Source organism: Argentina silus, assembly GCF_951799395.1.
Source record: "Argentina silus genome assembly, chromosome: 3".
NCBI lineage: Eukaryota > Metazoa > Chordata > Actinopteri > Argentiniformes > Argentinidae > Argentina > Argentina silus.
Window position 1 is genome coordinate 19,200,864 of NC_139657.1, and position 12,260 is coordinate 19,213,123.

General features: G+C 46.0%; 1 protein-coding gene across 2 annotated transcripts in view; it reads right to left on the reverse strand.

The window, feature by feature from the left end:
• srgap1a (SLIT-ROBO Rho GTPase activating protein 1a) overlaps nt 1-12,260 on the reverse strand; it is an 84,671-nt gene that overhangs the window by 55,719 nt on the left and 16,692 nt on the right. For both annotated transcript variants that reach the window (XM_083665897.1, XM_083665896.1), the window contains exon 2: nt 196-391. In XM_083665897.1, the coding sequence (XP_083522023.1) occupies nt 196-391 (196 nt within the window). The remainder of the gene's footprint in view (nt 1-195; nt 392-12,260) is intronic.

Genomic DNA, 12,260 nt, shown 5'->3' on the forward strand with positions numbered 1-12,260 from the left:
GAATTGCAAGCAGTGTCCTTACTTGTGCAAAGGAAATAAAAAGAAATACATAAAACCAGACCCAGACAAAGACCCAGGTAGAGACATTTACACATAAACCCAGAGACCCAGACAGAGACCCAGACATAGAAATCAGACTCAGACAAAGTCAAAGTCATAAACACACAGACATAAGACCTTAGACAGACTCCTTACTTGTACTGTTGGTGATCCTTGGTGCTCCGTGTCTTTGCCATGAAGCGTTCAGCCAGTTTTTCCAGGTTTCGGGAATACTCCATCTCGATTTCTGACTTCTTGCGGAAGAAGTCCTGCAGGTCCTGGAGGAGCTGAACCCTCACTTCTGTCTGCTGATCCAGGCATTTCTGCTGCTCCACCAGCTGGGCCCGGATCTCTGAGAATAGAAGCACACACAAAGGTCAGGGGTGAGTTCATAACCACACAGAAGACACAGGTCAGAGGTATATCTTAACACAGGGTATCAAGGCATCAGCAGAGTTGACTGTAACCATGCACGTACGCACAGACACAGTACTGTACATCCATCTCTGAGAACAGAACTACACTAGCAGGCCGCAACACAGGGAAAGGCCCAGCCAGGTGAACAGAGCCACAGCAATGTGTCTACAACAATGTGTCCACATTTTGGGCATAATTTTAAACCAAAAAGAACAAAGGCTGATTATTATCGAATAGGGTTGTACAGTATGATGTGAGTGATCATCTCAAAGTACTAATGGTCTCTCCAGGTGTTTGGGGGACAGAGAGAGAGAGAGAGAAGGCAGTGCTGGTCTCAGGTGTTTCATTAAGGCTGAACACAACTCCAGGATGAATGGGTCCGGATTCTAATCACATACAGACAGATACTCTGCATGGAGCAGCAGCCTGGAGACACAGCAGGGAGATGTACAAGGCCTTTACCAACACCTGTGGCTGAACACCACATCCACCAACAAGGGTGTGTGTGTGTGTGTGTGTATAAGGGAGGGGACCGGGGGCTTCACTTAACCAGGCTGTATATGGAGCAGAATTACCCTCTTTTCTCCCTCATGAGATATCTCACCTGTCATAGAGAATGCCTCTCATTAAATGTACATCCCCTACAGTCCTGTACAATAGCCCTGTCTTCCACACACACAACCCCTCACACACATAGCATGTTGCCTGAGCACATCCCGTGAGGCCCAGGCTATGTATCATGGATTTCTCATAATGGGAAGGTACCTGGGCCTGACATCTCCACTATGAGAGGAAACAGATTAATGAGGTGAGTTAGAGCCACACAAACCCCAATAGAGGGCACAGAATGACTGTTCAAATGGAGGAGAGACAAAGGCAAGAACACTGGGCCTGTCAGAAACTGTGAGGAGAAATGTATAGCAGAATTACAGGTTTAGGTTAAATAACTAAGAACAACATCTAGGCCTCTAGGCTGTTTAGCTGTCAAAGCTTTGTGAATGTGAGAAAGAGAGGTTTGCCATTACATAAGAAGTAAACTAATATTCAAATTAATTTCATGATGAGACAGCACCTTTTAATCTCTTGCTATGAAGACTTAAGCCTTAACAAATCTATCACCCACACTGTGAACCCAATCTAAGACACCAACTCTGGCCAATAGTATCACACCGGAATCATGGGCTTAGTCATATAACCACATAGAAATGGGAACTACGCCATGATATATGTATTCACCCGTGTGTGTGTGTGTGTGTGTGTGTGGTGAGCATCTTCTCATCTCTACACTTTGAATGCAGTTAACAATGCCTGTCAAATGTTTCATATGTGTGTTTCATATAAACACCATTTGATCATTAAATCATGGCTGGAGCCAGAGGTTGGGTATGATGTACAGTATTGTTTGTGTCACTGTGTTGTGGATATGATTCCCCTTTTTAAAAAAAGGCAATTTGGGATTCAAACAACAAAGCGGTCACCCCGCCACATATTTTTGGTAAACAGCTAGGGGGTAGGGCTGGATAAATGTAACCACTCTCAAATTCATAGACGGATGCAAGGACTGACCATCGATGAGATCAAAATTATAGTTTTAGCCATGTTCTGAAGCTATACAGTGTTTGTTTACAATTATATTGTTTACAAACAATGGAGCAAACAAGCGTATATTTTGGGTTCTGATGGGGTAAGACAGTTGAACCAACCACATGAGGCATTCATAAGTCAAATTATTCAAGAATCAATGTCTATATATCATTAATTTGAAAAAAGTCAAAATTGATGTACCAATCCCAGATTGCCCCTTTAAGGTGAGAAACTCATCCATGCAGGTCAGAGCTAAGTCTCTGGAGAGTCTAGCTTTAGTGGTCAGCCAGCATGAAACTGATACACTGACACACAGGCATGCTGATAACACCACAACAGTACACACCTCACCTAGCCAGTTCAGGCAAATATCACTTGACTTGAACACAACTTGGGGCATGAGGAAAACTCAATTCATGAAATATAGTGCTATCAAACTCTGTCAAAAGATATAGACAGGGGATTAATTCACTAAGAGGATAAAAAAGAGCAACAGGGGTCCTTTTCAAACTCTTCAGGATCCCCCAAAGTGTATTGGACACCCATCAATAACTCACCATGTCCAGCTAATCATTGATCAATTAAGTGCTGACTCAATTAAAGCAGCTCCAGTCTAGTCACTGTGGTCTGAGAGAGAGAGAGAGAGAGAGAGCTGTTTGCGTGTTCCAAAGGCAGAAGAAGAATTACCCAGGACAGGAGTCTGGCTCCCTTCATCAGCCTTTAACGTTCCTCATCTTGATAAATGAATGATTTAAGTGGGTTCTATTAGAACTACTTGATGAGGTTGTTTCAATTCCGAAGGCCTTGTGAGCAGTGGCTCTTTCATCCTGGCACCTCCTGGGGAAATAAACCATTCACATGGAGGCAGATGGGACAGGAGAGGGGTGGGGTGGAAGTGGGTGGAGGGTGCTGTTGCTGAGGCAGACTGGCTGAGGGAGTAAACTGCAGTGGTAGCCATCCAGTGTGTGCTGCTGCCCACCCAGGGACAAACTCAGAGGCATTAGTGGGTGCCCCTACCCATGGCTGCTGGGCAGCAAAGCCACCTCTGTATTAAGTAGTACCATTGGTCTAAAGTCGTCACATGTTTGAAAGTCACTTTAATCTAACCAAACATTAAACTTTGCAGTAGGTCAAGGGAGGGACCGTGCTTAATGTCAAAATGTCCCAGCCATGTCCTTCAGAAATGCAGATGTGTTCTATTGACTGCAGATGGGATTTCTAGGGAAACTTAAGGAGCTTTGAGGACTTCAAACAAATCTAAAAAATGAATGAGTAAAAACCCCAGAATTGCAAATGTGAATTACTCCCAACTCCAAATAGTGACTGAGAATGTGGAATTAGAAGGAAGCAGGCGTGACATTTACACAATGGAGCTGAGCGGATCATTTAACACAATTATATTCATGGCTGCACATGAAAACTTATTAAATCATTAATATTGCCAGTCAAACATTGAAATAAATGACACTTTGCCATTTTGAAGCATGATGAATAACAACAGCACAAGGCCACCAGTCAGTCAGTCATTCAGTCACTCTCTCTCCAAAGCACTCTGTTCAGTTCATCTGTATTAAACCAAAGACACATTTTGACAATGATAATTCCTTCCAAAGTAACTGAGGCCGAACACTGAATACATTTCACACAGATATCTAATCCCCTAGTAGGGCAGGCATCTCAACTGAATATCTGTGAATTCCACTGATTTTTGGCATCTGGCGAGGGGCAGACGAACGCCTCTCTCTCTTTGATCAAAAGATTGAGTATCAAGTCATCTGCTGTAGGCACTGTTCAAATCAATTGTCTAACACTCCGTTTCCCACAATGCTAGCAGACCCTCTGGAGATCCATAAACAAAACAAAGACTCTTACTCTAGTTTAGCCCACACTGGCATACTGACTGCACTGCTGTGTACGATGGGCCTGGGGCTTCTTTTATAGACTAATCTTCTCTTAATTCAAACCCAAAGTTCTTAGTTATAAAAAAACACCTGAACTAAAAAGCTAAATGGCACAGCATTACAGTTGCACTGTGTCCTTTGCTCTGTGTGTGCAAGCGCCGTATTGACTGGTCCGCTATTAGTACAGGGTACATTCCTGGCGCTGTGAGGTCATCTGTATGGTAAACACGTGCGGTACGGTGGCCTCTGTGCTGGGGGGCAGTGGGGTGGCAGGGGTGTGGGGTGGGTGCCTGCGATCAAAGCCCTCTGTGATCCACTTCAAACAGGGACGGAGATGAGAGCACCTGTGCACCGCTGTGAACTGACACTAGCAGGACCTGGAAAAAGTCAACAGTGCAGCAGGAGGCCTGGAACAATCACTAGGTCTGAGGTCCCCCTCTCTCTGTGTCAGGGGAGGGGTGTGTGTGTACTTGTGTGTGTTTGTGTGTGTGTGTGTGTGTGGTAGGGGCCTATTGATGGGCTGTATGCATGCATTTCTTGCCAGGCCATGGCTGGGCTGACAGCACAAAAAACAGCCATCCGATGGATAGAGGGTATGCATCCCAGAATGCACTCTGGGTGGACGACTGGACGTGGACAATGAGAGAGCGCTGTTTGGTCTTTGTGGCGATCAGTTAGAACCAAAGCCCTTTTGTTCAGGGCCGTGGACTCGGACTGGATGTCGTCCAACGACCCCTTTGAAGACCACATAACAAACACTTCCCATAACCCCATTCAACGTGGCAAACATGTCCAAAGTTGCAACTCTGAATCGCTTTTGATCGTGGGCAGTTTTGTTGTGAGAGAAAGTGCCTTGTAAGCAGGACGTCGGACGGATAATGAAACACTGTTTGACCTCCTGAGAGACAGAAACTAGCAGTGAGTGAAAACAACTCTCCCACTGTCAGAGAAGCGGAGCCAAAGTTTTCTCCCTCTGCAACTCGAAAAAGGCTCTCTATTGTTGAACCAATTCCCTTCGCTATGAATCAAATCCACTAAAAAAGCTCCCTTGGCCTCTTCCCTTGTTATCTTCTACCATTAGTTGTACAATTAGTCCTCCCTGGGTCAGACTTTCCTGAGCAGACTTTTCTGTAGTCCCTCTTCTATTCTATTATTGCCTCTGCCAAGAGCTATCTGGGGCATACTGTACTCCACAGTGGGCCGGGCCGGGCCGGGCCAGGCTGGGCTGGGCTCCCTCATCAGCGATACCTGAAATAGCAGCAGCAGACTTGGGGGGGTTGGAGAGGGATAATGTACCTACTACCTAGCCCCACCATCTGGATGATATCTGGGTTTGGGATAGCTGCCCAGTGCCCATACCTCATATGGAGACTGGATAAATAGCATCAACGGTAATTATAGGATAGCCTATCATTCTTTAGCAGATCACAAGCTTTCAATTACGGCTGAGTTGGAGGGATCACATGCCAGAGAGAGCTGGGTCTCTTGTGTTCTGACATTTGGGGGAAGAGTATTCAATTGGCTAACATCACTTCATTACCATACCAATTTGCTTGGTAGCAACTAGTTATGCTTGCATTCTTCATTCTAAAGTCAATGCTCTGTCTGCAAGACTCAATCAAAACACAATTTCAGAAGTGAAACCATAGTATAAGAGCTCAAAAAAGCCGTATCTATGGAGTCAACTTCATTATCCTTTAAAAAAAACAAAAACAGTATGCCAGGTTAACATCACAACACAAGGTTAAAACTGTTGCTAGGACAACAGGTAGGGATGTTGTTTATATATCATTCTATGGTGAGGTCCAGCCCAGTTGCAGAATGTCACTGCACCCTCTGAACCCCCTGCATCCCAGTGCTCAGCCTTGAGAATGGCAGATGGATGCAATGTAATCGCCTGTGGCGTGATTGATTTTTACCAGCCCTATTCTGCCAGGCTGCCTCCCAGCGTTTCATCGGGCATGCGTACACACACACGTATACACACACGCACACACACACACACGCGCACACACACACAGCTCAAGAAAACAGATTAGGAAGTGGCTTCTACCTCTCACAGCACAGCAAGCCTCGTTAGGGCAAACGACCCAAGAACTTAAGGGTCCCTCCTCATGGAATGGAGAGAGCTCAAAGTCTTCCACATTTAGTATAATTACAATGTCATGATAGCTACAGTATCAGAGTTGTGCAGAAAAAGTATAGGCTACCCGTCTGTACTTTCTGTGTATACTTCACACATTCTTTGAGGGACAGGGGGGGGAAACATCATTAAGCAATGACTCAAGCTTGTAGTGGTGAAGAGGTATCCTTGTTACGGTGCGTGTTATTACAAAAGGCAACGATGACATCATTGGGAATAGTAACCGGGAGTCCGATTCGTCATTCATTTGCTATGTGAGACCCAGTTGAACTCCAACAGTGGAGTCTCTGTCACGGGCCCTTATCTACCCAGCTCTGTCAGAATGTGTCACCACTTCAATGTGATGATGTCACAGAGCCGTCACTGAAGTGATCCTAGTGTCTGTTGTTGAGCTGCACATCTGACATTACCTCACAGGGAAGAAGAGTAAAGCCAACATCTCAGGCTGGCACCCTAAGTGACTGGCCTATTGCCCTGATTGAATAGTCATAGTCTCACACACACACACACACACACACACACACACACACACACACACACACACACACACACACACACTCATTGAGAGGGGAAAAAAGATGAATGGCAGTGCCACAGCAACCATGACCCGGTGACTTATTGGCATGGTTGTTGAGAGAACACAGGCCTGCATAAGCTGGCAATATCACCATCATCATCATCATCAACATCACAGAGATTGTCCAAAGCAAATTATCCTGCCAGAGCCCGACTGTGTTGTATCTCCAAAAGTGGCCACATGGCCAATATTATAAAATCTGATTGACGTGTTAGCAGCTTCCAAACCACAGGGGGAATTCCTTTGGATGTAGGGTGACACAGAGAATGTCGGCTCCTAGACTGTGAGAACATGGTTCTGCCCTGCTCCACTAACACACACAGTGAGAAAACCTCCCCTGGGACTCTATCATGAGTGTGTGTGTGTGTGTGTGTGTGTGTGTGTGTGTGTGTGTGTGTGTGTGATGTTTCTCTGAGTCAGAGACCCTGATAAATTGATACGTTTTATACAAAGACAGAGTAAGTTGGGGGAACAGTGTATTTTGAGTGACATCAAAGATGTCTATCTGTGAGAAAATATGTTTAAACTTTGGAATAACCCTGTGCTTTTAAACTAGCTTACATACTGCAGATAACATTAGGGTGAAGTCAATGTTTAGGGATGTTAGGACCATTCCCTGTAATGTCCCTCAGTATTGGCCTGGGAGTCTCCAGCTTGTTTTGTCAGGAGCAGAAGCAGCTCTGTTTGTTTGTTACTACAGCCACATCAACGACACTGGGGAGCAGAGGGCTATGAACTACTATTAGCTTGTCACTGTTTCCTGACTTGCAGTCATACAGACACCCTCTCTCTCTCTCTCTCTCACACACACACACACACACACACACACAGGAAATGCTGCTCCTCTGGCCGGGTTTTATGTTCTTTTGTTTTCTCACAGGCCCAAGAGGATTGTGGGCTGCTGACCCAGTGAGCTCAGGTTCCTTCCTAATCTGTGCTTTTAGAAGCTGATTCAGAACACATCTCAGTCTCCCCTATGCCCACATACACATCACACAGGGCTGTACTGCTAAACAGTTTATTACAGTACTCAGTGGACAAGGGAAGCAAAGAAGCGATAAAATATAATGCATATAATGCTTTGTGATTCATGTGCCCCTGAATTTTTTATCAGATTACTGCTAACTGGGCAAAAAAATCCCTCACAAAGAGGCCACATTCAACAGGGCAATTATTCAAGTGTATAATCACAGGCAATAACTGAGATTTAATAATCCTTAATCTGTGTTAGGTCTTCTCTGCCAAGTGGCACTGGCACATTAGCCAACGAGCCACAGTGTTGTTAAGGCAACGGTTCAACAAGAGGGAACGCAAGCACACCAGGCAGGGGGGGCATCAATCACCACTGGTCATTACGGTGGCCTGTGAGGGTCATCATTCAGATCCAACCCAAATACAAGAGCGGGGCTTTAGAAGCTGAATGGTGGGAGAAGTAAGCACACTTTAGAAGGAGAGGTGTTTATTCAGCTGCTGTGCAATATCCAGCGGTCCTGTTTGCTCTGGATACCAATCTTGTGTTTTGGCTCCTCAGCCGGTTGGGGTGTGTGTGTGTGTGTGTGTGTGTGTGTGTGTGTGTGTGTGTGTGTGTGTGTGTGTGTGTGTGTGAGAGAGAGAGAGAGAGAGAGTGACTAGGTCCAGTCCCAGAGAATGAAGATGGGTAACAAATCCAACACTGTCTACCAGGAGTTACAATGAAGCAGATACAAGGCAGAGGAGGGAGAGGTCATGAGGCATGCATGCACCCCCTCAGCCGGCCTCCCCCCCCCCCCCCATTCCTCTCCAGACCCTCTCCAGCTGCTGTGTCTGGCTACCCTGAGGGGACAGGAGTGGAGAAATAAGCTTCTTTAGAAACTCAATACCAGCATTCAGGCTATGGTTTACCACTACAGTTTGGAAAATAACATCTCTGCAGCTTCAGATATACTGCCTTTTTTTCCACCCAGCATTGAAATATGACACTAGCATCTGTGCTGGCTTTGTACTTTTGTTTGGGGATTCCAGGGATGGGAGAGAGATAAAGGCTCGGGCTGGGGCTCATATGTCATCCACCACCACACTAGTCAGACCACCACCATCTCCCTTCCTCAGTGAGCTAGCAAACCCCAGGCTAGGCCTGTTGGGGCAGGCTCCCCGCTCCTCCGCTCTGACAGTTGGGTTTGTGGTTCGTTTGTTTGGGCAAAAATACTGAGAGTCCTGTGGTAGCAGCGCTAAACGCCACGTATAATTAGAAAGGGTTTTCCCCAAAACATCTCCCTAGAATGGCACGTGAAAAAAAAAAAAAAATCCATATTCTTCTGTTGACTTCCACTTCCAAGTGAACAATCGATAAGATTCAAAAAGCAACACCATGTCAACAAGTATCGACTGAAAAATAGACTGAAACATTCAAAGGTGAACCCCTTGAGTGGCGGAGCAGTTGGAATGCCCTGGGGCAGTGAGCATTTGAAGGGAGCTGTTTTCCAAGAGCCTATTACTGTTGTATTACTGTTGAGCCCTCAGCCTGAGGGGCCCCAGGGATAACAGCACACAGCTTGGAGAGGAGAGGCCACACAATGAGGCTTCTAGTCCACACACCTGCATACACTCACAGGCAGGGCAGGGGGGCAGAGCGCACGGGGTAGAGACGAGAGGACCATGCACCTGTGTGGAGTGGATCAGAGAGTTGCACATGTCGACCAGGCTGCCATGTAGACCAGGCTGCCATGCTGACGTATCACAGGGGAGACACAATCTGACAGTCCTCCTCACCCTTGCCCCTCCTCACCCCATCTCCCTCCACTGAGCACTAGACAGCCTGGTGGTGTGTGTATGTGTGTGTGTGTGTGTGTGTGTGTGTGTGTGTGACTGCTCAGGCCTCGTCAGCAGCAGCCCTCTGACAGTGCTGTGAGCCTGGGTCCATGGAGGGCAGTGGCAGTGGAGCAGGGAGGGGAGAGTGCGACCAGCAAGGATGTTACTGCCAGCCTGGGTTGACAACACATCTTCCTGCAGTCATGGACACTATGTTACCATGGAGCCTGGGGAAAGGGGAGGGGCTGCACACAATTGTAGCTGAGGTGTCATGGACACATTGCCTTATGAAAGGTCACACACCAACTGATAAACTATTACTATGCAATGACAAAGCAATTTATCATGTACTAGGTAAACAAAATGTTTGTACTATGTAACATCTTAATACAATGATGTTACTAGTGTAATTATAGAGTTACTACACCGGTACAGGGGGGAAACTGACTACATCCTCCAGCCATATATATATATATATATATATATCTCACATGGCGGTGTGTGTATATGGGAGCATGGGGAGGCTAACCCTGGACATTAGCTTCTTAGTCTGATGTAAAACACAGGCACTATCAATCTCCTCCATGTATATCACAAATGAAACAAGATATAGGACTAACCCTGCTCTAATAAATCCTTCACTCACCCCAAACAGCAGTAAGTGAAGTCCTTTGAACCCTCCCCTGCCCCGGCTTGGCTGAGTGTGTGTGAGCGGAGGCCAGTTCAGCTCAGCCCTTCTAAAACCATTGTCCATTGGTCCCTAGCATCCCATCACAACGAACCAAGCCATTCAATAACCACTTAGAGCACTCACTGGAGCTGGAGTAGGGGGATATAATATTATTAAAAGGCAAACCTCCAGCCAAGCACAACAAATGAGGAAAAGAGTCCACGGTGGAGAGACTAGACGACAGGGGAGAGTGGAGTTGGCTAGCTAAGGCTAGCGACAGTGTTGAGTGCTTGCTAACGGCTAACGTGCAGTCTGCTAAAGAACGCTGGCTCAGGAACAGAAGCAGGTCCCATAGAAGTCTTCATAGCTATAGCTTCACAGCCATGGCTAAATGTGTCCCTTCAGACTCTTCACAGGGGTTGGGACCCTTAATCTAATTTGGCTAGATGATCCTCAATGATTTTTACAGATTGAAGGTCAGACAAGGGGAGAGGGTACCTAGGGGCTATTTCTTTTTTTCTTCACTCAACTTCCTTCCTATGAAAACAATACCAGAAAGTTCGGCTGGTGATTTTCTTAATCCATTTTTTATAACTCCAAGAAATTATCAATAGATGAAAGCTGTATTCTTCAAAGCATTTGGATATAGGAGTAGTTCAAAGGCTGGCTTAAGAAACAAAACAGCTCTAAGGGGTAACTGCCTACCAATCAATGGCTTGATCTTTAATCATGATGTGGCCTCTAGACACATCATGAGTGTGTGTGTGTGTGTGTGTGTGTGTGTGTGTGTGTGTGTCGTGGTCTGGGCTGACTTGAAGTAGACTCTCCAGTCTGAAAAGACTGTCTCCACAAGACCTGAGGCCATCTAAAATTCCTATAATCTCCTTTTTATGAATCTCAATAACATCAGATGACAGATTCTCATATGGCTGCCTGAGAAGGTAGGTCGTAGAAGAACATTGTCCCCTATGGCAAAAAAACATAGACCCTATATCAGACAGACGCCTTTGAAGTACTTATAGTGCCCGTCTCCATGGTAACAGTAGTGGTGTGACTTCACCTCTAATGTTATTACCCGATTGGGTGCACAGAGGATGATTCCTGTCAGAGTGTTAAATCTTTAAGTATAAAACGTCAAACAATAATACACTCAGACAGTGAGTTACACAATACCTGCTAAATGTACTACCGGTTGGCAGTGATTTAACGTAACATTTACCTAGGCCAACCATAAAATATTTTTCTCTGAAGGTAAAAAAACCCAACTTTCAAATACATATACCTAGGCCTCTCTATGCCGAATAAAGCAAAGTGCATTCAACGTCAAATCCGATCGAAAACGGTATGTTTCATATTCTCTTATTGTGGCCAGGAGAAGATTTCCCCCAGATGAGCTGTTCTCTAATTTTCCTCTGTCTCTCTGCCATTCATGATGGTCGTGATGGACGACATCTACTCAGGAACACACAGACGGACGGCACATGTGTGCCAGAGAGATGGCCGACCTCAAACTGCAGAGCGGAGTACATTAAGGGGGCCAACTTCAGACAAGCACAAATACTTGAACGCTGCAAAACCCACATGGGAAACATTAACCATTCCTTCATGATTTGTACCCGTATCCTCTAAACAGAAAAGAAAAACATCTTATTCCACTCATGTGTTTTCCTTCTCATTCCTGACCACCCCTCTCTCCCTCCTCTCTTCGCTCCCTCCAGACCACAAAAAACAGTACCTCGCAGGATGTGTGGTTGCAGTGCTTTTGATTCTGCTAAGCCAGTAGAAGAGGGGAACCAGAGGGGAACAGCGGTCCTATTCAAGACCCAGCCTGTAGCTCCAGAGGCCCTGACATGCTCTGCAGGCCTGGGGCGGAGGAGAAGACTGGGGCTGGCGTTGGTTCTCAGTAATAACAGCATAACAGTGGAGGCCTAGACCAGGACATGGGACTGTTGAGGCCAGATGAGAAGGTAGTTAGGATATTGGGCCTCTTATCCCCCCCCCCCGAGGTAATAGATAGGCCTATACCTTAAGTCTTTCGGGTTGTCGACATTCTAGAAAAGAGCAATGTGAAAATCCTGGGTTTGTTCTACCAGCAAGGTCTCTCAAAGTCAGAAAACGACACAATTCTACCCACATGAAGAG